This window comes from Tenrec ecaudatus, chromosome 11 (assembly GCF_050624435.1).
Source record: "Tenrec ecaudatus isolate mTenEca1 chromosome 11, mTenEca1.hap1, whole genome shotgun sequence".
Taxonomy (NCBI): Eukaryota; Metazoa; Chordata; class Mammalia; order Afrosoricida; family Tenrecidae; genus Tenrec; species Tenrec ecaudatus.
In genome coordinates, this window is record NC_134540.1 from 106,561,510 (window position 1) to 106,589,102 (window position 27,593).

General features: G+C 48.7%; 1 protein-coding gene and 1 pseudogene across 2 annotated transcripts in view; both read right to left on the reverse strand.

Annotated features, from left to right (window-relative positions):
* The window catches only part of FARP1 (FERM, ARH/RhoGEF and pleckstrin domain protein 1), a 345,779-nt gene that overhangs the window by 63,390 nt on the left and 254,796 nt on the right, over positions 1–27,593 (reverse strand). For both annotated transcript variants that reach the window (XM_075563476.1, XM_075563477.1), the window contains exons 5-11: positions 23,646–23,724; positions 13,126–13,223; positions 10,601–10,715; positions 9,171–9,318; positions 4,005–4,100; positions 1,372–1,535; positions 625–693 (exon numbers count right to left, since the gene is read on the reverse strand). In XM_075563476.1, the coding sequence (XP_075419591.1) occupies positions 625–693; positions 1,372–1,535; positions 4,005–4,100; positions 9,171–9,318; positions 10,601–10,715; positions 13,126–13,223; positions 23,646–23,724 (769 nt within the window). The remainder of the gene's footprint in view (positions 1–624; positions 694–1,371; positions 1,536–4,004; positions 4,101–9,170; positions 9,319–10,600; positions 10,716–13,125; positions 13,224–23,645; positions 23,725–27,593) is intronic.
* Positions 20,740–21,417, reverse strand: LOC142461561 (bisphosphoglycerate mutase pseudogene; annotated as a pseudogene).

A 27,593-nucleotide genomic window follows, 5' to 3' on the forward strand; every position in this document is an offset into this window, starting at 1 on the left:
GTATGGCTGGATTGTGATAAGAGTTGTATGAGCTCCCAATGATTAAAAAACCCCCACACATTCTGTTTAAATCCTGAACACTTCAGCACTCACTGGTGAATAAGTTTTTAATTGCACTTCACCCCTAAGAGAGGCGCCCTGGCAACCTGACCGTGACCCACTCAATTGCCAACTGATCAGCTGGCATTTCCAACCCACCGAAGGCATCTGAGAAAGAAGACAAGGTGATCTGTTTCCAAGAAACAATGACACCCTGAAAAAAGCTAGGGGGCAGTTCTACTCCTGTCACATGTTACCGCCATGAGTTGAAAACGGATTCTTCAGCCTCTCGTAAGGATCCCCGGAATTGTCTCCTGCCCCTCTTGTGCCTTCTACTCGATCTCTCATCTCTCTGCACCTGTCCTCTCATCAGTCTCTTTCTCATCCCACCTGACACTCCAGTCCTGGGACAAGTTCCTGCCGGAAACAACCTTGCCAAGGTTGACTGTGAAGCAAAGCTTCGATCCCACGATCATTCGCTAAACTCTGAGCCTGGGGGAAGGGATATTTAGCAGCAAGGAACGACAATTTACCCGGAGGACATGGCTCTTGTCTGGTCACAAATAGCAGCCAGGTCTCTCTTACCTTTCAAACTGCACTTTCTTATGTCCTCCTTCTTTCACATAGTCGAGAACTTGCTTCTGAGTCCGACCGCTGAAAATGACGACCAGAAAGGGAAGAAAGAGAAGACACCAAGACATTCTCATCTCAGCACACAAACCCAAGCTTGTCAGCATCACTGGCTCCCCTCCCCTTCCATCATGGGAGAGGTGTGGGGTTTCTCAGCTAGCCTGCGAGAATCTGGGCTTTAATGTCCATGCAAACTCTTGCTAGTTCCTTCCTTTACGGTGGGACAGTGACCAGTGAACTCAACCCACGTAATAATTGTGTGCTTGGTTATTAAGCAATCATCCCAAGTGCCTCTAACTTCCAGGACAGTGGGGATAATGGTGTTCACCGTTGTACTCCCCCGATACTTGAAATGGCGTTTGGCCTCTGGGAGGTACCCATAGACTTGTTGAAAGAATTAAGTGAGTCGATGGTGGGCAGGCCTGTGTTTCATTCTGTCTATGACCTGGATATTAACAGAGATGAGCTTCAACAGAGATGGGAAAAACCATTCTCCATGGAGAAGCCTGATTCTGGGACAGGTTGATGCTCAAATGCACACACAGAACAAAGACAATGTAAAGGGCCTGCTAGGACTACCAAGCAAACCTTCCTGAGAGCTGTTTCCCCGACAGCTGTAACACCGTGGTGACAGCTATCCAGAAAGTGGCAGCCACCGCTGTGTGTGAGGCAGATGACACGGATGTGACGGGGCACCCTTACCTGAACCGAAAGGATGACCCTCGAGTAAAGAGCACCGGCTTTGGCTTTGGCTTGGGCTCCTCAAAGAGTCTGAAAAAGGCATGATGTTCAACACAGATTTTCCAGAAGGACTTGCAAAGATCCCGGCTGGCCATCAGAAATTCCAGGGTGTCCTGGTAGGAGCTCTGCGAAAGAGAGAACATGACTGTGTTTTCCCATCACACGCAGCGTCTCACATAGGAACGAGGAGGAAAGGGAGAGGAAATGACTTATCCAAGACAATTTTAATCGTCTACAATCCGGCAGCCTCTCTCTCTCTCTCTCTCTTTCGCTCTCACTCACGCCCTGCCATCGCGTTGATGCTGATTCTTAGCAACGCTAGAGCAGTGCCCCGGGAGGCCCGGGCTGTCGCTCCTCATGGGAGTAAAAGCTGCATGGCGCTCCCTCGGAGAGGCGATGGTCTCACTCTGCTGGAACCGCAGTGAGCAGCCCACTTGCAACCCTATATCATCAGCACTCCTGACCCGACAGCGCAGGCTACACTAAACAGACAGCGCTTCTGCCCCGGGGCATTCCTGAGCAGGACTGAAAGAAGAGAGTGGCATATATCCTGCGGAAGTGATCGTATTTCTTTGGACAGAATTCATCAACAAATTACGCTTACTTGGCTTACAGTTCCTTCTAAGGAAAAATAAAAAGATGCAGCAGAACAACTCCAACTATCCAAAGTCCCTTTCGGCCTCTTCCCTGGGACGGAAGCACACATCTTTCTGAGGTCCGCCTCGTGGGTCGTGCCCACTGGAGATGGCTCCTCAGGCTGTTCTGCAGGAGACAGCCATGGTGGCCTTGGGAACCATACAGGAAACGAAACATGATTTTCCCTCTCTTCCGGAGCACAGAGTATCGCTCTCAGAACGAAACTGCGATTCTGACAAGGGAACATGGACATTTTCTATTCCCAGGACCGACTGCTCCTGATTGATGTCCATATGACATTAACAAAAGCAGTGCCAACCCATCACAGACGCAGCAGTCCCACTAGTTGTGGAGATCTCGCAGACCTGGGCAGTCTCAACTCACAAAACAAACTGGGCTGCGCGTCTTCATTTGTAAGTCAGCTTCTTAAACGCAAAGAGAAGGACGTATCAAAAGGGTTTGGCTCCTAGGTAGGACCCAAAGACCCTATCTAATCCATACTGTTGCTACACAATAAGCCAATGCTGCCCATTATAATCCTGTCCTGGGAAAAAGTACTCGGAAATTCTGGCTGGAGACGCCAGGGATATGTCATTCACCTCTCCTTTTTATTCTCCATTTCCAGGTGATGGAGAAGATGCTGTTCTTGCCTTCCCTGGCCCAGGTCTGGTGTGAACAGACTCTTTTTGGGATTTTCTGGGAAGTCAAAAGGATCGTTGGGGTCCAAGGTTTAAAGGTTCAGCTGCTAACTGAAAGGTTGTTGGTTCAAGCCCACCCATCTTCTCCTCAGGAGAAAGGCCAGGTGGTCATCCTCCTTCGGGGAAGACGACAGGCTGGGAATCCCCTTATGGCAGCTCTACTCTGACACTGGGGCTGGAAGAGTCAAAATTGATTCATCAGCCCCAATAGCATCAGTCCTCAAGGAGGAGCCAGCTGCCCGTGAGAATGTGCAGTCAGAGTTTCCGGGGCAACAGCAGGGCCTTGAGTTTCAGGGTAGTTGCTGAGTTGGCAAGGGTGTGCCTAGAAATGGCAGAATGCTGACAAGGCTCTATAGAGCCAAGGCTAGAAATGTCAAGCTGCTTGTCAGCAGGTGAATGATCTGCTCCCTGAGCACCTTCTGTGCTTGGCCTTTGTCGCAGATGGATCTCTGAGTACAGCCATTCAGAAGGTTTTTGTTTTCCTGGTAACTGTGTGTGTGTGTATGTGATAAGTATACATAAGTTCATAATGGGATATTGCTTCAATAATCTTCCCCTGTATAGATCTAAAACCTACCCACTGCCATGCCTAAGAAACAAGATGATAAATATGGGGGTCCTGAATTGGTTCTCCCGCCTGATTAGGCCTAACATTACGAGAATGAATAAAAACAGAAACAAACAAACAAAAACATTACAGAGAATGCTGCCTCTACCCCATTCTTGGTAGTAATTGTGCTAGGCAGGGTTCTCTAGAGAAACAAAACCATAGGTTTATATGGCGAGAAGGAACACAACAGCTAATTAGCCCACACAGCAGCACAAAGGGCTCAGTTCAACTCACTTTCATGGAACAGTTAATATACTACAGGTCCTTCAACTCACACCAGCTGCTGGTCCAAGGTCAAGGTAGCAGACAGTGGAATCTGGGGTCACTCCACTTTACGCAGGGTTTCCAGGACTGGAAATCTTTTCGAGAACAGACAGCCTCATCTTTCTCCAGTAGGGCAGCAGGTTGATTGGTACCACCAACCGTGCAGTTAGCAGCCCGACACCTAGCCCCCAGCACCACCCTAGCTCCTAAGTGACATTAATTAAGTTCACTGTGCTGTTCACCCAGCACCTCCACCTGCTCTGAAATCCAGGGTTAATTTTCACAGCACTCCTGGGGGTGGGGGCACATGGCCGACTCTCAGCACAAGCTCTGCCTGAGCATCCATCAGTCTGTGTGGGGTCTCTCCCTCTCTGTGGGCCACTTACGTTTGCGTCAGGGCGAAGCTTGATGAGAAAGCGCTTCCTTTTGAAGCTCAGCTTCCGCACCTTCGCCCAGTTGAAGGCATTGATCTTAGTGAAACCCTAAAATGAAAGAGAGAGACAGAGACAGAGAGATCAACCAGTGAGCCAAAATGTGTAGTCATGAGCCCGAGAGTCAGTCAGTCTGCTCCCTGATGGGAAGCTGCAGACAGGGCAGCAAAGGAAGCCTGTCCTGGAGTCCTGGGTGGTACCATTGCTGTGTCATCATTCCCAGTTAGTTACACAGCTTAACACGTGGGCGAAACCTGCCTCCGGAGGGCGAGGATGCTGGTCAAATTAATGATAAAAATAAGAATAAAATGAACAAAAATAAAACCCTGCAACCTCACCTTAATAGCAGCTATCATGTATAAAGCACTGGGCACTGGACTAAATGATTTACATCCCTGCTCAGATCAGAACCTTACAAGGCACTAACTCGATCGTTGTTGTTTTGTGGTTGTCATGGGGTCAGTTCCAACCCACAGTGACCCTACGTACAACAGAAAGAACAACAGTACTGCCCGGCCCCACGCCATCCTCAGAGTTATCCCTACTCCCAAGCCCAAACTAGATAGTAGGCTTGTAGTAACTTGGGTGAAGGGCAGTGCTGCCCAATCAAGCCACGCCATCAGAAGGTAGAGAGTTCATGTACACGGTCCTGCAGCAACAACATTTTTCAAGCTGATCCACAGGGAGATCTGTAAGCCGAACAGGCACGCAATGGCATATGGGCGTTCACCCACAAGCAGATAGAGGGTCGTCAGAGGGTATTTCTACATAGGTATTCACATGTGCTATAAATACAGTCAGGTGTCTAGTAAGCACAGAGGGGGCAAAGTCATGCAAACTTCTTAGCCCACACTAAATACCGCGAGCTACTGAGCCATGGGACTTGAGCGGTCAGGGTGGGAGTCTCCGGGGACATCTGGGTTGATTGGAATCTAATTATAACAACTTATATAAACTTGTGTACAGTGTCCCAGCTCCTACTTGGGATGAGCAGCAACGGGTTCGTAAAGCAGGCACAAGTGGCCATCTAAGGTACAGGGCCTGGTCTCTTTCCGTACAGAGGAAAAAGTGAAGAAAAGCAAAGACTCAGGAATTCCTTAGTGCCAAGGACCATAGATGACCAGCTCTACTAGGCTGAGAAAGGGCTAGCCGGGGCCTGCTTGCCACCATCAACCACCCCGATCAGGATTATGATAGAAAGTGCGGGGCAGAATCGGGGAATAGTATAGACAATATTCAAATGCACAAAGGAGACAGTTTAGTGGTCTAGTTTAGAGACCGGCAGAGCCTTCAAGATGGCGGCTTGTGGACACCCTTCGAAGTTGGAACAGAAGCCATTTCCGGCAACCACCTTTGAGCCAAACAAAAGACAGGCCTTTAAAGACACAACGACAGAGCAGCTCCATGACAACAGTCCAGCAGCAGAAGCAACAGGAAAGCATCTGCCTCCCCAGAGTTCGGAAGGCAGGAAAGATGGACGCAAAATGGAAACAGGCCCCCCAGGTAGGAGGCGGGGATTGTGCTGTGATGTCCAGGGGTGGCAACAAACCTGATGAGACAAAATGTGGATCACGTGTTGAATGGGAAATGAATTTGCTCTGGAAAATCACACTCGAACACCAGCTAAAAAACAACAAAAAAATCTTTAAAAAAACCCAAAATAAAAACCTTCCAGGAAGCACAGGGAGGTGGGTTCGTTATCATCATTCTACAGACATGGAACCTGTCATGTAGAGGAGCATCCGGGGAAGCCTGTGAGAGCCCAGTCTTTCCAGGTCTTCCCAATTTTCCGCCCTTGGCAGGTGCAGCCTCCCCACTTTTCTATCATTCCCTGCTAGTGGCAAACATTTCAGTATTCCTCGTCTGACAGGTGTTCACCTTACACCAGCTCTGGGTTTCAAAGAAAGATTGTATTGTAGTTTAATGAATTCCTCATCAGAGAGTTCATCTGGTAAAATCAGGTTAAAAAAAAGCTGTGGGTAACAGAACAGAAGCAGCGGGTTACCAATGACCCCACCTGCCCTGGTTAGTTTTCCAAAGGCCCCGGGAGCCTAGGGAAGAGACACCAGATTGCCCCTCTAGAGTTGTGGCTTCCAGACCAGAGCGGCGTCTCTGGGCGGCAGAGAGGACGTGGCAGGGGCTCAGTGCGGTGCTGCCTGAAGCAGGCTCACCCGTGGGGCCCTCCCCACTACAACGGGCATGCCTACTCAGCCCCTGGCGCCCCAGCCCACTTATTCCAAGTGGCGAGAATGAAGCGATCAAGCAGTGGCAAGATGATCACTGCCAAGATATATGTGTGCATTATTAAATTACTGAGCAATTCTCAATATTGAGATCTTATCAGAGGCAATCAAAGCAAATTAATTCGATTGCGAGAACTCCTTCCCCTCCTTTATGACGCTTAGAAATGTTCGATGCTTTTGATTTAGAGGTTTACTGATGATAGAACTGAAAAGCACACTTGGTTGTATCGTTGTTTTCTTTGTCTCACATATTCACAGACGCTGTGAGGCCCAAAGCTGTCACCTCCTTGAATTCCATGTTGCTCACAAAGCTTCCTGCCATGAAACCCAACTCTGGACTCCTCTCGGGGCAGGCCTCTGTACTGATGAACTTGAGAACATGCACTGGGACTACGTTTTGATACAATACAAAGGGGAAGTGTAAGCAGGCCTGTGCAGGGCTAAAAAAGGACAAGCGAGTTCTCTGTCATGCACATCTTCGCAGTTTCAGAAACAGGGAGAATTTGACATGGTTTCCTAATAAATGCAGATCGTGTCTCTCCACCTTTCTAAAACCAAAGCACAGATGAACCAAAGAACAGTATTGTTGCAAAGAAAAGTATTGGGGGAAATCTGGGGGGAGAAACAAGCTCATTATTTAGAGCAGGGTCGACAGACTGCAGCCCGGGTCACGCAAGGCAAAAGCGGAAAATGAAAACAAACCAAGGATTACTCAGACAGTGGTGGATTCATTTGCTTGTAAACATATAATTAAGGCTCAAATAACTTTTAAATTGCTGTGAGGCCCAGGGCTGCCTCTTCCATCTCCAGGTTTGCGCACCCCTCGGCTGCAGCAGGGTTCTCAACCTGTGGGTCATGACCCCTTTGAGGTGGGGTGGAGTCTAACGACCCTTTTTCAGGGGTCACCTGATTCCTAACAGTAGCAACATTACACCTATGAAGTAGCAACAGAAATCATTTTATGGCTGGGGGGGGGGTGTCACCACAACATGAGGAACTGCAGGCGAGGGTCGCGGCCTGAGGAAGGCTGAGAACCACTGCCCTACAGGGTGCTGATGGCTTCATGGGTAGCTCCAAACGTCACAACTGCGCACACCAACCAACGTCCAAGCACGCGCAGGTACCTGCACGGCAACGGCTCCCCCAGCAAGTCAGCAGGAGAAGTGCCGATTGCTGAGCTCCACAGCAGTGCCAGCGGGGGCACAGACAGGATCTTCTAGCATTCTGTCCTTCAGTAGAACACTTCTCGCAAGGAGGTGGCATTCACACGTCGAATGGATGGTTGTGTCTTAAAGGTTCGTACTACACTTCTTTGTAAACCAGGGGCAGGCCAGGTTACGAGTCAGCTGGCTCAAGTCAAGTACGGTTTAATTATTTTTGTTGTTAAAGGATCCTGTTACACTAGAAAGTCATGTGGAAGCAAAACAAGGTCCCGATTTTTAACAATTTTTCCCGCGTCCTGCAGCATTTGAAAAAACTCCCGATTTTTGGAAAGAATGCACGACAAGCTAGGGTACACAGTTTTGGGCTGCCATGTGGCTATTTTGCCAGGATTTGAGTTTTATCAATGGTGTCCCGCTTTACCAATGTTAAAATCTGGTCACTTTACCCTTAAGGTCTTTATCTGGGGACCTGAAATCTTGACCTTTTTTTCCCCCAAAATCATTTTATTGGGGGCTCATGCAACTCTTATCTCAATCCATAAATCCACCCATTGTATGTCAAGCACACTTGTTACATTCATCATTCTTGAAATATTTGCTTTCTACTTAAGTCCTTCCTATCAGCTCCTCATTTTCCCCTCTTCCTCTCTACTCTCTCCCTTCCTCATGAACCCTTGATAATTTGTAATTATTATTTTGTCATATCTTACACTGTGCGATGTCTCCCCCTTCACCTACTTCTCTGTTGTCCATCCTCCAGGGAGAAGGTTATATGTAGATCCTTATAATAGGTTCCCCTTTTCTACCCCACCTTTCCTCCACCCTCCGGTATCATCACTCTCAGCACTGGTCCTGAAGGGATCATCTGTCCTGGATTCCCCATGTTTCCAGTTTCTGTCTGTACTAGTGTATATCCTCTGGTCTAGCCGGATTTGTAAGGTAGAATTGTGATCATGATGGGGTGGGGAGGAAGCATTTAAGAACTATAGGAAAGTTTTATGTTTTAACGTTGCTACTCTGCACCCTGTCTCCTCCCCGCAACCCTTCTGTAAGGGGATGTCCAGTTGTCTGCAGATGGGCTTTGGGTCCCCACTCCACACTCCCCCTCATTCACAATATGATTTTTTGTTCTTTGATACCTGATCCCTTTGATACCTCGTGATCACAGAGACTGGTGTGCTTCTTAAATGTGGGCTTGGTTGCTTTTGAGCTAGATGGCTGCTTGTTTAGCATCAAGCCTTTAAGATCCCAGATGCTATATAGCTGGGCACCATCAGCTTTTGTGGGTCTTTACCGTTTTTATTAGGCAGGAAACATAAATTCACTGAGAGAGGCAGACTCGTATGGTTCTACAATCAGTACAAGTGCATGTGGTGCAAAAGGTGAATGCCTTCAGTAACAGAAAGGCCTGGTGACCTACTTCCAAACGAACTAGTCATGAAAGGCCTGTGGAACACAATCAATGGGGTTGCCATGAGCTGGAGCTGATCCACGGCAACTGGCCACGGCCCACAAAAGTGCATCGCCAGGCAAAGGTAAACGAAACATAGGCTGGAAGGTGCAGGCTTGGCAAGAAAAGGAGAGTCCAAGAGACTAGTTTACCCTGCTCACCTAGAGATCACTATGGGGGTCTCGAGTCGGCCAACGCAACAGGGGAGCAGAGTCAAGGGGACCATGCTGACCTCCTCTCCGAGCGGTGCGCTCAGCACTCTTACCTGAAACACTAGAATCCCTGTGTTGGCCACAGCCAGGTTGATCTTAGTCCCTTCCCTGTCCTTGGCCGGGTGCAATCGGATTCCGTACATCTCCAGCCGGCGGGCGATCTCCAGGAGCTGGAAATCTGATTCTGCTGGTGTCTGTCCACTGGCAAAACAGAAATGGAAAGAAAGGCCAGGAGCCTTGAATTCCCTGTGTCTCTGAGGGTGAGATTAAGCGGCTTCTCGTGGGAAATAAAAAGGCATTTCATCACAAACCGTGGGGGGCTCAGCGATCAGATGACACCCAACCTCCCATTCACTGCAGACTAAAGTCTAGCAGCCGGGACAAAAGCACTATTTTCTTGGGAAACACGAAACCCCACTCTTCTATGGCAAACTCAGCCAGTGTCTTGGGAATGTCAAAGAGCCTCCTTTAAGGTGACATAAAAGTCAATGTCGTTCTGTTACAAGTTGTTCATCACTCACAATGGATCTAAACTTGTAAGCAAAGGTCAGGACAAGACTGTGTATCCGATTGTCAGCAAGGCTCGGTGTCTTCCTGAGACAAAACCACCCCCACCCCCACCCGAAGTCGTCTTAAATATCTAAGTGATTAAAAAAGGGGGGGGGCAACAATGATGTTATAAATTCTAATATTCTTACTTCGTCCCTCATTTGCCATTCCTCCACATTCCCACCTTCACCAGGAGATGAAAACTAGAAAATGCTTGGGTCTCACACGCTCCCTTTCTTCCCCAGTTTGGAAAGTCACCCACGCCAGAGGGCAGCTGATGACGTCTGTGAACAACTCTGGTCTCCCAGCACAGCAGCAGAGGATGCCCGCCCTTGTCTGCAGTTTGGGAGACCAGAAAGGTGCTCAACAGCCCAGTGAGGTTCTATGCTCATCTCCTCCACCGGTGTCGTGTGTCACTTAGCAACACTTAAGAGATACATGTCATGGTGATACACGCATAAGAAAATTAAGCAGCGACAATGCCCCAATAACCAAGAGACCCGCAGCACATGAGACTGGAGGCTGCCACCTACAAGTCAGAGCAGAATCTGCAGATGGTCACCTTTCAGATAGAACACGATGCAGGCGTTTATCAATCATGACCATCAGCCGGAATCGACTCGCTGCCAGTGCCTTTGGAGAGTTGGGTGTACTGCCTACGCCTGGCAGCGCAATTGCTTTGTACACGACACGGGCTACGCGGGGGAAGCTGTGTATACACTACACCGTGTTTTCTGAGTCAGGTTTCAGAACTCAGTTATAACCTTCCAGAACCAAGGGTGTGTATGAAGCCTGAATAGCTGTTACGCAGCCTATGACTGCCGTTAACAAGTGAACGTGCCTGCGTGTGTGTGTCTGCACACGCATACCTTTATCTGCTGGAAAGGCAGAGAGAAAGGGCTCAGAAGGGAACACGAAGCCATGAACAACTTACACGTGACCATGGTGGAATTCCACAATTTTGTCTTCTAGTGCATCTTGCTGAGGTATGTACTTATTTTTTGCTAGGTGCTCTCTGTCCATTGCTTCGTCGAAATCCCCAATCTCGGCTAAGACATGCAAGAAAAGAAGGGGGGAAAGTGATGCTATTCATCCTCACGTAGCTTCAACAAAGTTCCCAAATGCTTTAATCCTGACCTTCACAGGACAGCGCTTTACAAATCTTACTGTAGCAACACTCCCTCCAGCACAACTTATACAACTGCAACATCGGACAGTACCTTTTCCTTTGTGTTATGCGTTCTGTGTCAGAGAACATGACACAGAGAAATTAGGCTAGCAGTCTAATAGGACCTTATCATAAGGGCTTATTATATGAATAAGAAAGAGAGCTGGTTAGCAGCGGCCAGCTGCTGCAGCTGTTTTGATTAAAGCAAGCTGAGCAGCTGCTAGATTTCCATCGCGTGAAGCAGTTCGTCACTCTCGGGTACACAGACCTCCAATACCCATGCACCATTGCCAAGGTGCCATCAACCACACCTACTAGCAGGGACAAGCCACCTGGCACCAGCTTTGCTGGAAGAATTGATCGCTTACCAGTTCCTCCTGCTCTGACAGATCAGGAAGAGCATGCTTCCCTTGACTGCCAGGCTGATTTCCCCCTCCCTCAGTGGAGTCAAACGATCCCTCTGGAAAATGGTATAGACATGGGGGGTATGGACAGAGAGCTGCTTGACTTTGCTACAAGTCCCTCCACCTGGCTCCAAGAAAGTAGATGGGGGAGATGCCAATGTCCTTGAGTTTCACAACTCATTTGGAGTCTAGAACATGCTCTTTTTCCAAATCCAACAGAAACGAGTTAGGACTTTACATGTCTCCTCCGGTGGCAATGCCAATCTGCCTTCACTTCTCTGTGCTTCTCAGCAACTTGCCTTGCGTTGCCCACCTCAGGCAGCGAGCGGCAATATAGGGCCATGTCCTGCCCATGTATTTCCGCACTTTTCCTAATGTTCTGTTCGAGACTTCACTTATTATTTCTTCTAGGATTATGCTGCAGGTGTGGGTACAGGCACTAAATGTCATAGCAGTCAGAACCAAACACAGGAACATGCGAGAAACCCAAACCTTCTTGTTGCAATAAACAACAGTCTGTTTTCTCATAGAAATGTGCTTAGGCAAGTCCATGTTGCCAGGTCGATTTTCTTAAGGATGGAGACACAAGCCACTGGCAGAATTGCAGCCAGGCGCACCGTCCCCTCCGAGGGCCTTCTGAGGTGTGTAGGGACCAAGGCTCTCTACGGCCAGATTCCGCTCTTCGTCAACAGGCCTTATTTGGCAGATCTCAATAAATGAGAGGAAACGAGGGTCTGCACTACGTCAGGAGATATGTACGGCCAGGCGTGGGAGACGGGAAGGAAAACAGAAAATTCAGCACATCTGAAAGGTCCCTCAAACTGAAATTAAAGAAGAGGGGAAGTGATTATATTTATAAGAGCCTGTGTGTGTGTGTGCGTGTGTGTGTGAAGGAGCCTCTTCTGTAAAATGGGGACAGTAAGAGTACTGATCGTAGGTGGGTATTTAGAGAATTGATGTGAGTCCATATATAAGCCTTGCTATCAGAGAGCATTATAAAGTTGATTATGACGGATGTCGTTAGATTACAATGCAATACCTTATATTTTGCTCTCCATTTTTTACCCATTTTTAAATTGTTTGTTTTTAATATTTTGATTTCTCTTGATTGGGGTTTTTACATGTTTGTTGTTTGTTTGCTTCATGTGATTTTGTATGATTTTGTTTTATCTGCTTTTCTGTTATGTAAAATCCAGAATGGGTAGATCTATGAGGACAGTTACTTGATACGGGTACGGTGGGGATGGGGAGCAATGACCATGGAGAAGAAAATGTTCTGAAATGGATTTGGGCATGATTGCATTAATCATCTTAATATGAGCAAATAGTTAAATGATATGATATGTGAAATATATGCCAATAAGACCACCTTAAATAAAAGAATTAATCTGTCCTGTATCTAAATGAAAAAAAACAAACCACCAAACCAAAAAGTAACATATTTTATTTTCAGGAGCACCCTGAGCTTCCAGTTCAGCTCCACGTGTTTGCTGGACCTCAGAGGGCAGCAAGCAAGATGCTCCACTTGGGGCAGCTCTAAGTCTCAGGACTGAGATGCCACACTTAAAGATGAACATTACACTGAGGGACAGGAAAGAACCACTTTAGGCTGCTTTGCCATCATCCACCCACAACAAATGATACCAACGCTTGTGTCATAACCCGTGCATGAAACAGACCAACACCAGAATTCACGCGTTGACCTCTGGAATAAAGACATATGAAATCAAGTTCAGGATACAACTTTCTCGTCAGCCACCGGCATCCGAGCCCCAACAGCCCAAGGCCATTAACACTGTTCTGTGTGGATGAGATCCACCCCACCCCCCACCATCCAGCCATCATTCCCAATGGGATTTCTAAAAGACGTCGACCGACAGAACTTACATTGTACAATGTGCGAGATCAAGAGAGCAGCGCTGGTCTCATTACAGGTCAACCTGCCTTGCGCCAAGTCCTGCTTCACCTGCAGAGCAAACAGGTACCTGCAAATCCAGCAGAGAGGGGTTATCAGTATGGCGAGCAGCCCCTCTCCACACTGAGGGGCTATAGCAAGGTTATAAAGCCACATAGGAAAGTCTGCCCCGCTGGGGGGGATCCCCACTGCAATTTCAATGCCCACTCCCCTCACACTCAGATGCCCCAGGAGACGAGGCTGCCATCTTTCCCTAGCTTGAGCCGGAAGTTTCATGTGCTACGGAGAGGCACAGCCGTAAAGTCGTGAAGACTTTATCTTGCCACCCGGTAGATCTTTCTCAGAGGGAGCACTCTGAATTTCTCACAGTGTCAGTCAAGGAGATTCTGAAATGGCTTTATGAGCCAGACATTGGTTATCAAAAGCATGCTCCATGGAGTCGGACGATCACGAGTTTACAAGGCTGGCACGCCCCTTATGTGCGGTGTGACTGTCATTTAGTTCCTCCGTAGGCCTCAGCTACCAGATCCATAAAAACCCACTTACTCCAAAATCATTTTCTTTGCATTACATGATGATAAAACAAGGAGACATCTTGTTGGTGCGAGAGAAGAAGATACAGACAGGAGTTGAGTAGAAACAATGTAATGCTAAGATCGATTTGATTTTATCAATACACACTCAAAGATGTTTACAAAGGTAAACTAAATCCACGTCCATCGTGTTGATTTCAACTCATGACCCTTTCACTCACTCACGGTCAGCAAGTGGATGCTGACTCACGGTGACCCCCTGTGGGTTCCTGAGAAGGTAACTGTTTATGGGAGTAGAAAGCCCCACCTTCCACCCACGGAGCTGTTGGCGGTTTTGAACTGCCAACCACGTGGATTGCAGCGCAACGTGTAACCACTACACCACCAGGGCTCCGAGGGCCCTGTAGCTAGAGTAGATCCATCCCAAAGGGGTTCCGGCCACAGCGCTTTCCTATTGCTGACTGCCACTCCTTTCTCCCAAGGAGCAACGGGTGGTTCTTCGCTGTCCAGATGTGTGACAATGTGAAGATCCACGAGAACGATTAGCGTGAACAGAACATTCCACTAATGAAAATCCATCAGCTCACAACAGGACTTGGAGAGAGAAAAAAGGCAAAGACTGAACTCACAGCCATGGAGTCAATTCTAATAGCCATAACTCCACCCCTACCCCACCCTCCCTGTGGGTTTCCAAGACAGTAGCTGTTTATGGGAGTAGAAAACCCAGTCTTTCTCCCTTAGAGCTGCTGGTGATTTCGAACAGCCAACCACGAGGTTCGCAGCCCAATATGTAACCACCACACCCTCTTCAAGGCCATTATGACCAGCTGAAACTTACGGTCGCACGAATAGTTGAGAATAAGCAGGTATAAATGACGTTTTAGGAAACAAATGGGGAAATTAGAATTTGGCTTAGGTCTTAGAGGAGAGAGAGATGAGAAGTGGATTTCTATGTCTCTTAAAAAAATCAGAACGAACATCACACTAAGTCCTTAATGCTGGTCATCCCTGGATAAAGTATTGTTGTTTCCTGGATGTTGTGTCTCTGCATGTTCTAACTTCCTGCACAACACACACCAGTTACTACTGGGATTCGGAGGGCCTTCTTTCCCTCTGTTGAAAGGTCAGCTTTCATTGAAATCAGGGGCTTCGCAGGGTCAGCCCCAGTAAGGAGTGGGGAGCCACTGCACGCAGGCACGGGGACGAGCACCCACACACTCAACATGTGCCGGCAATTCTTAATGAAAACAGAATTGTTTCAGAAAGTTCAAGATTAAGAACAAAGAAAACTAGAGTGGTCACCCTGAAAAACAAAGACTATCACAGAACAGGAGCATTGCTATAGGTGCAGGCGGGAAGGGAGGGTACCAGGGGTCTTTCTGGATCAGCAACTCGGTGACTTCTGAGCCACAACCCTTTCATACCAATTTCACTCCTCGCCCATGTGGTTACATTGTAAATAAACAGTAGGGCTTGATGTTTCAAAACCATTCCAAAACCATTGTGCGACTCATAGGACAGGGTAGAACTGCCCCTGTCGGTTTCGGAGAAAGTCACTCTGCAGGAGGAGAAAGTCACTCGGCAGGAGGAGAAAGTCACTCGGCAGGAGGAGAAAGTCTCATCTTTCTCACATGGAGAGGTTTCAAACTGGCGACTTTGCAGTTAGCAGCCCACTAACCCACTAGGCCGTCAGGGGTCCTTGTAAAAGCGTAGCATCTTAATATGAGTTTATTAGCTCAAACACGGGGGTCCCGTGTTTACAAATAAGTGTCCAGAAATGAGGGTATGGCTGGAGTCCGACGGACTTTGGTGGCCTTCGGGGACAATCACGCGGGCAGAGGTGCGGAGTGAGGCTCTCAGCGCCCATGGCGTCATTTGGAGGACGGGGCATTTTGGGGAAGCCGGAAGGCAGGACAGTTCAGCCTTACTTTTGCTGACCTGTCGTGTCCCCAGGGGCTTGCAACCTGAGAGACAGTGTCCTGGGCAAGGCCTCCGGTCACCTTTCTGGAGGACGAGAGCTGTAGGTTGCACCTGCTGGCTGCCAGGCTCGCTTTAGAGAGGCGGCAGCATCGCGAGGCGATCCACGGAGGCAAGTCCGTCCACATCCACAGCCACATCCCTCGGCCGTCGCTAAGTGCCGCCAACCTGGTTAACCCGAGGGGAACACAAAACGCTGCCAGTAGAGCCAACCTGCTTGGCAGCAGGATGCGGGTGGCGGCTGCTGATGCCAGCGGGCGGGCATCAAAAGGGCCTGCTCGTCCAGGGTGACCAGCACGAGGAACCTCCCGGGGCGGATGCCTCGTTGAAGGACTGCTCATGGTCACGGCACTCGGGCGGCCTGCATGTCCTCTAATTTCACATCCAGCATGTCGCTTACGAGTCCGCTGCTGGCCTCAAGTACCGCCCCAGCAGGCGCCCCAGAGCAGCCAACGTGAGAGGAGGGGCGTCCAGCACGAGTGTGCTTACATCATCGGCGCCAGGCAGGAGAGTCAGAGCGCTGCCAGCGGGAAGCAGGGGCAACTCGGCCCCCAGGGGTGAGCAGCCCCCAGGCTGAGTCTGCGCAGCACTGCTCAGGGGCTTTTCCTCCCAGGTGCCGAGGTGCTGCTGGCACAGGGCAGGTTTCCACTGGACATGACGTTCAATAAATCGAAAGGAGTCCAACTTCTTGTTCACCAGTGAAGTGCCGTTTAACCTCCCATCTATAGGCCTGGGAGGTGAACGCAGTTCGCTGAAGAGTGAACTAGAGAGCTAGAGGAACTTCCAACCCACGCCTGGGAAGCGGACCCCAACTCCTGGCAGAGCCGTACGTGATGCGCAGGCTTCCTCCACAGGCTCTCCAGGCTGCTGTCTCTACAGAGCTGGATGGCCAGGTTTCCTTCCACAGGGCCACTTAGTAGGTTGAACTCCAATGGGTGACCTTGAGGTTGGGGGTCCGGAGTCAACCATGTGCACATACTGGGTACCGCTCACTCTGTTCAAGCCCAGGTTTTCCCATCTCTGCTTCCTCTCGTCTACATACCTTTACCTGACGGAGTGTTTCCCGAAGCGAGCAATCCCAGCCCCCCTGGGTAAAAGCAGATACCTACACTTTATCCTGTATTATGGGCTGTGGTACCAATGTCTTTCAGTGCCGAAGGGGCACTGGAAGAGGGGTGGCAGGACAAGGAGGTTTGGTAGAACAAGTACTGTGAGCCAAAGCAACACCGACACCAAACTTCTCCCCACTCCCTAACCGTGTGAAGGGCCTGAACTTGCCATGTCTCCTCAGCCAATGTTTGCTTATACAGACGTTTGACAGAGCAGGGGCTCTCAACTCAGGAGTTTCTGGACACTATACCGGCCCGTTATTTCCAAGGAAGAGAGCAATAGGGAGCTCCAGAATGCATGAACGCGCACCTTTATCTGCGTGTTAGTCAACAGAGTCAAAGGGAGCCTCGCTCTGAAAAAGATGTTTCAAATGCTGGTTCACACTGGGCACCAAAAATCACCACTGCCAGAACAAACACCTCTGTCCCACTGAGCTTGTGCGACCTCAGGAATGTAGCAGCACAGACGGAGAAGCGGCAAACTACCAGGCACACTTGCTTCAATGGCAGCAGGTACAGAAGTGGGCAATGAGGACCAGGCAGCGGTAAACTAGAGATGGGACTAAAAGTTGGGGAGGGGGTTGTGGAGGGGGGTGGGGGGAGAGTTTAACGTATTGCCAACCTCCTAAGAAGGAAAAGACATCCAGGGAGAAGCAGGAGGAACCAACACACAGCAGACCAGCAGGTGGACTTGCCCTTAAAGGCATTTCAATAGGTGTAGCTTTGAGCTGTGGTCTCGCAAACTCAGCTTAGTCCACTTGAACGTTCTCCAGTTGTCTACAGCTTGGCCCTGTACGGCTGGTCAGCTGGACCTTGCTGCCTAACCCCAGACCCATATTAAGTAGTTTATCCAATTGCCCGTAATTCCCAAAAGGGTGATGGAGCCTGCCAATTCCTGGCTGCCTTCAGCTGTTTCACTGGTTTAAGGATTCTAAGCGTATAGAAATAATTAGTGACAGCTCCTTCAGAAAAAGCAAAGCAGTAGAACCTCCACCTTGACCTTCAACTCTACTTTCATATGAACAAGGTGTTCACGTGGATATCTAATAGTTACTGCAAACACAACACAGTCAAACAACACTCTCCATTTATTCCCCTTCCCCCCCTCTCTGTAGCTCCATCTCAGCTATTGCAACCACCACCTACCTAGTTGCTTAAGTAAAAAAATCTAAGAGTCTCTCTCTTACTTTCTTTTTTTCTCCTCTTACTTTCTTCAAATGTTTTCCATCACTTCATTACCAAGACAGGTTGACCGTATCTCTCATACTCGGAATACACCTTTGTCCACCTCCCCTACTTCTACTTTCTTTGCCACCATTGTCTTTGCTTGGCCTAGTACACAGCTTGCTCACATATTCCATGTTTCCACCCTTTCCCTACAACCCGCAGAGCAGCTGGTCTTCAAAACACAGTTCATGCACATACGTGTTTACTTCAACCAAACAAGCCCCAGGCTGGCTCTGCGATCAGCGGAGGGCTGCAGACAAATGCTCCAACGGACACACTGGTCTTAGTCTATCGACAGGGCCTCCCAAAATGGGATCAGCAAGACAGTGGCCTCTGAGGGGAACGGCTGGCTCAATTAAACTCAAGGTAGACAGATCAGCTGAGAAGGTGATGCTGATTGATTCAGGGGCGGGGTAGATTCCAAAGAGGCTCAATCTTGTCTGATTTAATCAAAGGACACAGGATGGCCGTGGGGTTTTTTTAGAAAGGAGTTGGAAGAAAATGGAAAACTACATTGGTGAGAAGAGGGCCAGGAAATTGCTTGTATTTACAGGGCGGCCAAGGGTCACCTCACGGTGATTTTTGCTGGAAAGCCTCACCCCACCCGCCCTACAGCCCTGATTTGGACACTCTGTTTTATTCTCCAATCACCAAGAACACTGAACGGGAACGAGAGTTTTGGGTTCCGAGACGTGTGACGTGCGGTAAACAGAACTCTTCGGGGAACAGCTGCTGTGGGGGCTGTCGAGTCAGCCCGACTCCCACACCCGACGGAGAGCAGCGTGAACACGGCCTGTGCCTCCAGCAGTCCCACGACTGTTGCCACAGTTGAGCCTCCGTGGCAGAGCCTCTCCCGATCCACCACCCCGAAGGCCTTCCTCTCTCTCAGTGAAACCTCTAGCAAGTAGGGGGCCCTTCCCAGGGACGGCTCACACCTGACATGTCCCCAGGACACGCGATCAAGCCCTGCTGTCCTTGCTTCTCTGGCTGTCCTTTGAAGACAGGAGTAGTCATGCCTCTGATACTCCATGGTATAGTTTAATATTTGCCCCAATTCTCTAGTTCAAATCGATCAGTGCTTCTTTGTTCCTTACTTATGGAGTATGAGGCTACTGAAAACACCTTGGTTCAGGTCAGGGGCACCGTAATCCTCAAAGTGACCTCTCCGCTCTTTCAAATGCTGACGACGTCCTATGTGGCCGTGTGCCCAATGCTCTATGCCATTGGATTTCCCCAGTGCTGCCCCCATAGGCGCCGATGGTGGAGCCAAGTAATCGGAGACTGAAAACGTTAATCGTTTATGTTTATCAAGATGCTCCTACCAGCTGTGAGATTCTTTTTTAATTCCTCTGTGTTGAGGCGCAATCCACAGGGAAGGCTGTAGTCTTTGATCTTCGTCTTCTTGGCTTTCAGCAAGCATGGTGGGTGTCATTTGCACACGGATTGCTAATGGTTCTTCCTCCAATACTGATAACATGTTCTTCCCGCAGTCCGGCCTCGCGGACTATTTGCTCAGCATCCAGATTTAATAAGTATGGAGAAAGGATACAGCATTGACACTCCCCATTCCTGATTTTAAACCATACACTGTTCCTCCGTTTTGTTTAAATGACCGTCACTTAGTCTATGTAGAAGTTTAGAATGAGCACAATTAACTGTTATGGAATTCCCAATTTTCACAACGCTATCCACAGTTATGATCCACAGAATCGATAAGACACCTTTTCAGTCAAGATCCATGTGATACCAGCACGGATATCCTTTGTTCCACCTCCTCTTCTGAATCTGGCTTGAATTTCCCTAAAGTCCCCTGTCAAACTACTGCTGCCACTGTTTTTGGATTATCTTCAGAAAAAGTTCACCTGCGCTTATTCAACGATTTATTTTGATATTATTCAATACTTCCCACACTTTGTTGGAGCACTTTGCTCTTTTGACTTTCAGCCACAGAGTCTTACTTCTAAGGCAATTTTAAGAATCCGAAGATGTAAGCACAGAGCAGGAACACCCACAGCTCTGCTTGGCTCTGTGCTGCTGATTCTAGCGGCCAAGAAGACGGCTACAAAATGCCCGATAAAGGAGGTACATTAAAGGTCCTTTGTTGCTGGCTTAGAGGAAACCAGCTCTAATGTTCCCATTCAATGGCCTTCTGATTTTAACTATCAAAGCATCCCTTTTCCTGGAGAAAAGGACTAATAATAAATACTTCAGATTAGTGAAGTATCGAATACCCCTTTACCATCACCCCAAAAACTTTCAGTAAATAGTGAGGAGATGTAAACTACCTAAGACACAACCAAGGGAAAAGCAATGCAAACCTGAGGGATTTTAATCTCTTATCCACTGGCATAACCTGGGGCTTGAAAGAATGCCTGGCCAGGGCAACTTGATGGTGACTTATTGACTGAAAATACCTTGAACTCCACCGCTATTTAGTGCTCTCTTATGACTCTCCCATCTCAGAAATGTATGACCTGATCAAGCCCCAGTGGCTCCTAGGTTGGTAATGAATTCAAACTGGAAAACTTACTCCTAAGTCTTAGGACATAAGCTCTTAGGCACCCTAAAACCACTATTTAGACAGAGATAAGTCACCTATACAAACTCTACTCCACAGCCTAGCTCTGGAAAGCTCAAATCCGAGAGAGACAGGGAGGGGCCGGCAGACAGCTCAGCACCCGGGACATGTCCCAGGCTGCTTGCTCCTGCATCTATTCAGAGACCAGACTCGGGAAAGACTTTACTTGGCAGTTTGCTTCACTTTTCCTTGACCCTCTACGTTCCTAATGGTGCTTGGCTCTCCTGGTTGCCCACGCATGTTTCCACTCAGTCCCAAAGGGATGGGGCACCAGCAGGGAGGGGGATGTTGCTGATGTCTGTATCAGAGATGAAGGTGCCTCCAAGATGCTTGAAGAGGGCCCGACTGCTGTTCCCATGATCCGCTATCAGGTTGGATTTGCCCCTCAACACCTCTGGGCAGTCCTTTCGTTCGGTAACGGAGAGTCTCTCGGAAGCATCCTTTAAGCTCTGGGATCGTGGCAGCCGATCCACGGCACATCGCACACCTACAGGCATTGAAGATGTCGCGATAGTAAAAGTGGGCTCCTCACCTGTTCTTCGCCATGATTCAGAGCCATTTTCTCCCTGTTGAGGCTGATTGCGGCTCCACCGGGATGCTCACTGAGCCGCCAAGCGCTTTCCATGGGAACCCACTCCTGCTCTAACTTCCAGGATCAGCCAGACTGTGTGGACGGACCGATTCAGGATGGATGTTGGAGACAAGGTCAAACTCAATGTTAAGCTCCTTGAGCTGCCTGCTAGAGTTCCTCCTTCCTCCAGCCCTTCGTTGGTGGTTCTGGTCTACTCAGCTACAAAAACGGTTCTCCGAATTCCAAGCACCCACCCCGTGTCTTAGCATGATACGTGGGCGTCCTGGTGCTGCAAGTGGGCCGGTGCGCAACAGCAGCAGAGCATCTGCAGCGAGGCTAGCAGCGGTGGCAGCGCCTCCTGGCGGCCGAGCAGCCACTGCATCGAGGACTTACCCTGGCCTCCGAGCACTTCTCTTTACAATGGGAATGAGTGCGACTGGGTGGCAGTCTTCCAAATGTCTTGGCATAAGTGAGTGAACATCTTCCACTCTACATTGGTTTGTTAAAAATTTCAATTGGCATGACATCAATCCCCGGAGCCTTGTCTTGGCTAATGCTTTTAGTGCAGCTCGGAATCCTTCCATACCATTGGTTCTTGGTCAAATGCTACCTTCTGAAATGGCTCGACGTCAATCACTTCATTTTAGTACAATGGCTCGGTGTATTCTTTATATTTTCTTTTGATGTTCTGCACTGTTTATTACTTTGCCCCAAAGATCCTTCAATATTACAACCTGAGGCTTGAATTCCGCCCCCTGCCCCGTTCTTTTAGCTTAGAAATGCTAACTGTGTTCTTCTCTTTTGATTTTGTACCTCCATCAATTCTAAAACAGAAACTTTTCAGAAGATTATAAACTCAGAGGACTAAGGTATGCCTGACTCAAGCCATGATAATTTCAGTTGCCTCATATGCGTGTGAAAGTGAGACAATGAATACAGAAGACCCAATAAAAACGTGCATTGGAACTATGTTACTGGCAAAGAATATTGAAAAGTACCCGGACTGCCAAAAGAAAAAACATCTGTCTGGGATGAAGAGCAGCCAGAACGCTCCTTAGAGGCAAGGATGGTGAGATCACCTCATGTACTTTAAACATGTTCTCAGGAAAGATGAGGCCCTGGTAAAGGACACCGTGTTTGAGAATGTAGAGGAGCAGCGATAAGAAGGAAGGCCTTGAAGAGATGGACTGACACCGTGGCTTCAGCAACGGGAACAAACAGAAGAACGATTGCAAAGATGTGGCAGGAGGGGGCGCTATTTCGTTCTGTTGCTAGGAGCCAGAACCTAGTCCACAACACCAGAGGCTTTAACTGGACAAAACACTGAAAAACAAGCCAGCTTCTCTGATCATTTGCTCAGCATACAGATGGAAGTAAGTATTGTGAACGAATACAACCCTGAGTACCTTTTACCTGGTTTTAACCACACAGTATTCCCCAGTTCTGAGTCACAAAGCTGCCTCTTGATCCATCCATGAACAAGTTCCACATGAGTAGAATGAAGTGTTCTGTAATTTCCATACTTGTCATGGGCATCCATAGTTTGCTGTGATCCACAAAGTCAAATGCCGTGGCACACTCAAGAAAACACAAGTAAACACCTTTCTGGTAGTCTCTGACATCGGCAATGATAGGGCCAGGTGCTCGTCTGAATCCAGCCTGCACCTCTCAGAGTCCCCGTCAATGGACTGCTACAATCACTGTTTGACCATCTTAAGCAAAATGTTACCTGCGTGTCATATGATGATATTGCTTTCCAATTTGAGCATTGTGTTGGGACACCTTTCTTTGGAATGGGTATAAATATGGATTTCTTCCAGCCAGTTGGTCAAGTAGCTGTCTTCCAAATTTCCTACTGCGTCATCAGCTTGTTGAAGCATTTCAGTTAGTATGCCGCTACTCATCCCCCATCGCTCATCTTTAAGAAGCCTGGCCAAGCAAGCTTCCTAACCAGCATTGTTACAGATGGCGTAGCAGAGGACACGAGGGGTGAGACAATCACACAGCTAACTAGGGGCAGCACCGAAGCCAGGTCCGAGCCACGTTCCTGCTTCCCCACTCGGCCACACTCCAGAAAAGTGATCTACACTCCTGTCAAGTCCACCCATCCATGGCAGCAACAAAGAAAAATGGTGAGTAGCCTCATAGTTTCACAAAATAGATTTATTCCCCTCAATGTCTCATGATGTGATGGGTATGAGAGAAAATAAAACAGTAAGCAGGTGACAAGTCCAGTTCACTTCCCATAAGTCACTACCAGGTCCAGTCCAGGGTAAAGCCTTCAGCCAAGCTTCAGGAAAATTACTGTACCACTCCCCACCCCCACCCCCAACATTTTTTCTAAGTGTAGCTGAGAGAAACTGGATAAAATTAATAAACCCAGAGTAGGTTACTGGTTCTATTACTATGAAAATGCTTTATCATTCAACCCACACCATTAATTCCCTCTGTATCCCACAACAATAAATACCCCATTCCCCATTTCCAAACTACTAACCTTGTGAGTTCTTCTTGGAGCTGTGTGTGGTCTGGTGGGAAGAATTTCACCACAAACTTAACCACAACGTGTTTTGGTCCTATGGAAGAGAAAAAAAAGCAGCACAGCGTTTACTGAATGGTGTTTCAAATGCCATTCGAGCAAAAGATCTCACAGGGCGTACTATAGACCAACTGATGACTCTCCGCCATGAGCGCTCCCAAGAGCACACTTGCCGAGTACAACTCCCAGTTCACACTTCCTTCTCTTTCCTACTGTGGTTTGGGGGGCGTTTGCAGAGGAACCCGTTTTCCACTCAATAGGCCGCACTTCTGCTTGTTGTCCCAAGCATTAGTTGCAATCTGCTTAGGGGAACAGCACCATAACCACTTCCTCCCCTTGATGTCCAACCTTCTTTTCTGCCCCAAGTGCCGCTCAGCGGCCTAGCACACACGATTGTTCTCAGGAAGATTTTCCCCACAGCTATAGACCGTTGACTCTCTAGGCCGTTAGTTTGGCTGGGAAGTCCAATTCATGCTTTTGTATCATTCAACCTTTTCCTCTGGAGACTTAAATTGGACCTACGTTTTTAAAAAAATAATGTGTCTTCAAAAATTTATCTAATTTTCAGCTCTAACCCAAATGTGAAAGGGCTTCAATAAATCTGTGGAAAAGGAGAATGGAAAGAGAATACGATGTTTCCATTAACTTTTTGAAGCCTGCACATAAGGGTTAAGCAAACTAAAAACGCAATAATAAAAATGCAAATCAATTAATACAATTTATGTGATTGAAAAAATTATTATCCTCAAGGTCCACCTGCTCCTCTAGTCATCAAATCTGAACCAGCGCCTGTGTGTCTGGCGTTCCTATCAGCTCTGGAGCTGAAGCCGAGAAGACACAGCCCGACCTTTGTCACAGCCAGCCAAAGCCTTTCATATGTGTCTTGGAAACTATCTTGTCACAGTTGAAGATAACATCAGGAAGCAGAACAGAGAGAGAGAGAGAGAGAGTGTGTGTGTGTGTGTGTGTGGGGGGGGGGGGGGTTGGACCTTCCAATAAGATGAATTATTTTCCATTCAGAACTAAATCAGGACTAAATAGATTATAAAATAAAAAAATAGCAGTGTTCATTTGGGAAACTCAATAGAAAAGAAAATAAGCACAAAATGTGGTCAGCCTCTTTTGTCATGAAGCAAGGAGGTCACATTCCAAGGGCGGGTTACCCTGTCAGCCAGGGGAGCACAGGCTTACTTGGGCTTCTTGATTAACCTGTGGTGAATGGGTTCGCCCATTAGTGATGGGCTAAAATCACGTGAAACCATTCACTACTGACTGGTAAATAAATCCAAGTAAGCCCGTGCTTACCTTGCTCATTAGGTAATCAAGCCACCCCTGTCACAGTCTGTGGAATATAAAGTACTATCAAGAAGTGCTATGGTTAGGCATTAAGCTGGTCATCGCCAGGTCAGCGACTCAAACCCACCAACTGCTCCCTAGGAGAGAAACGAGGTTGTTGACTCCCATAAAGAAGTACCAATCTCAAAACCCTCTGTAGCGTCTCTGAGTCATCGCTGGCTCAGCGGCAGTGGGCTGTGATGGCTGGCACAAGGGATGCAAGGAGTCCAGCTGGCACAATGGTTAGGCATGTGGCTGCTAACCACAAGGTTAGGGGTCCAGACCCACTCAACGGCTCTGCGGAAGAAAGTCCTGGTGGTCTGCTTCTGCAACCACGCCAGCCCGCCTGCCCCACTCACAGGGACCCGACGTAAGCTTTCTGGAAGTGTAAATCTTTACAGGGGTGGGCTCTAACCACGAATCTTGTGATTAGCGGTTCCAGGACCTAGAAAGCCCGCGGGCCTGCTCTTCTCCATCACCTGGGGCCGCTATTGGTTGGAACTGACTCAAAGGGCCCCAGCAACAGCAACATCCGAGATGCTGAATAATAACAACAAAGTCTTCTTGCTCGGTTTTTCCACTATTGACAAAATGAGGACACTTTCCAGGATAACGCGTTTAAATTTAGAAAGACACAAATAAAAGACATTAGAAGGCGAAGTGTGGGCAGTGTACACAAAAGTGGGGGGGGGGAGAACAAGACATGGAGATACTGAAGCAAAGAGGATCCCAGCTGCTTTCCCCCCATGATTGTAAAGATGAGCAGAGTCCTGGACCGCCTGGGTTAACAGGAGCCTCCCTGACACAGCAGAAAGAGCTGCTCTCGCTCCTTTCAGTAGGGTGTGCCAACGCCGAATTTTAATGAGGCTGCTCAGAGGCGCAGACAACCCGAAGATAGGAAGACGGTCACAGTAAATGCAAAATGACAGCCTTGTCGCACTAGTCTAGTGAAAGCACACGGGAGGACGAAAACGATGCCAGTCTGTCCAATTCTGACCGGGCCAGCAAGAGATGCTGTGTTCCGGGTCTGCGCTAAAGAGAGAGCTTTGCACCACTCGCTGGCTCATGAATCATCCCAGGGACACGTACACGTCCATCAGGCCTGGACGTCTCTCTCAGTGGTGTGAGCCCACACGTTTAATCTGCCCCCCCGCCACTCTGAGAACACCCAGTGAGTGTTGAAGAAATGGCGGCCTTTTCCTTTTCAGCCTCGATAATTAATTTAAATGAAAGAAGATCAACATCAATTTCAATGGCACAAAAGCCATTCAAACACTACACTGCATGTTCATTACATTCATATAAATGCTGGTAAGTGGACCCATGGGGATTTTTCCTCGACAGACATGAAATCTAGCCTGCCAGCCAGTTGCGCTCTGTGCTCTTCAAGTCCTTGGGTCGCGTCAACTGTTGAGCCCAGCCGCTCACGGAACGGGCAGGGGTTCAAGTCCACCCAGAGCTGCCTCAGAAGAAAGACCTGGCCATCTGCTGGAAGTCCAGCTCAAGGAGCAGTGCTACACGGGGTCCCGTGAGTCAGGATCAACTCAACAGTGACTGGTAATTCCTTTCCTAACAAAGCTCAAACTGGACGCTCTCCCGCGTATCCTGACTCCTGCTGATTGCTCCCGTCAAGAAAGGGCCGTGCTTTGCTGCCTGGCATTTCGCCAGTAGGCCTGAATTTTTCGCACCAGCCAGGTACTCGACTCCTCTCTTCTCCTCTCTCCTCTCCTCTGGACTCCTCTCCTCCCCTCCCCTCCTCTCATTGCTGTTAAGGAGACTGGTGGCACAGCAGTTATGTGTTGGGCTGCTAACCACAAGGTCAGCAGTTCAAAACTACCAAGAGCTCCGTGGAAAAATGATGAGACTTTCTACTCCTGGAAAGAGTTGCGGTGTTGGGAACCCACAGGGAGCATCTCTACCCTGGCTGATAAGGCCAGGGAGTTTGATTTGGGAAGCTGCCGTTGAGTGGAATTCTAAGTCACGGCAACCTTCTGCGTTACAGACGGCAGCTCTTGGCTGGGTCTGAACTTTCGGCTACCTATGGCCCCCATGCTCACACCAGGCCCAGGGTCCTTCCTCCGAAACCCCTCGTTACTGGCTTCATTCCCCTTCTAAAGACCCTCTACGATCGAGCAGAGCTGCCCTCGAGGGTTTCCAAGGCTCTGCAGAAAAAGACGGCCACGTGCCTCACCCACAGAGCAGCTGATGGTTTTGAGCCGCCAATCTTTTGCATAACAGCCGAGTGCTTACTCATTGGGCCACCAGCATGCCTCACTCCTCTCTGCTACCGAAAAAGGACACCCCTGCCACCCATTGGATTCTGACCTGCAGGGACCCTAACGGCCAGAGCAGAGCGGCAACGGAGCTGTGCTCTCTGGGGCAGCAGACCGCCACACCTCTCCCCGGGGACTCTTGTTAAACTGGCAGATAAGAGACATCTCGGGCATTTTCCACCCTATCAAAACCAGCTGTGCCAGCACTGCCACGATCCACTCTAGCACAGGCTCTTCTCTCTTGTAGGCATTGCCTCAGCCTTCCTCAGCATGCCCCTCGGTCATGGTGAATCTAGGT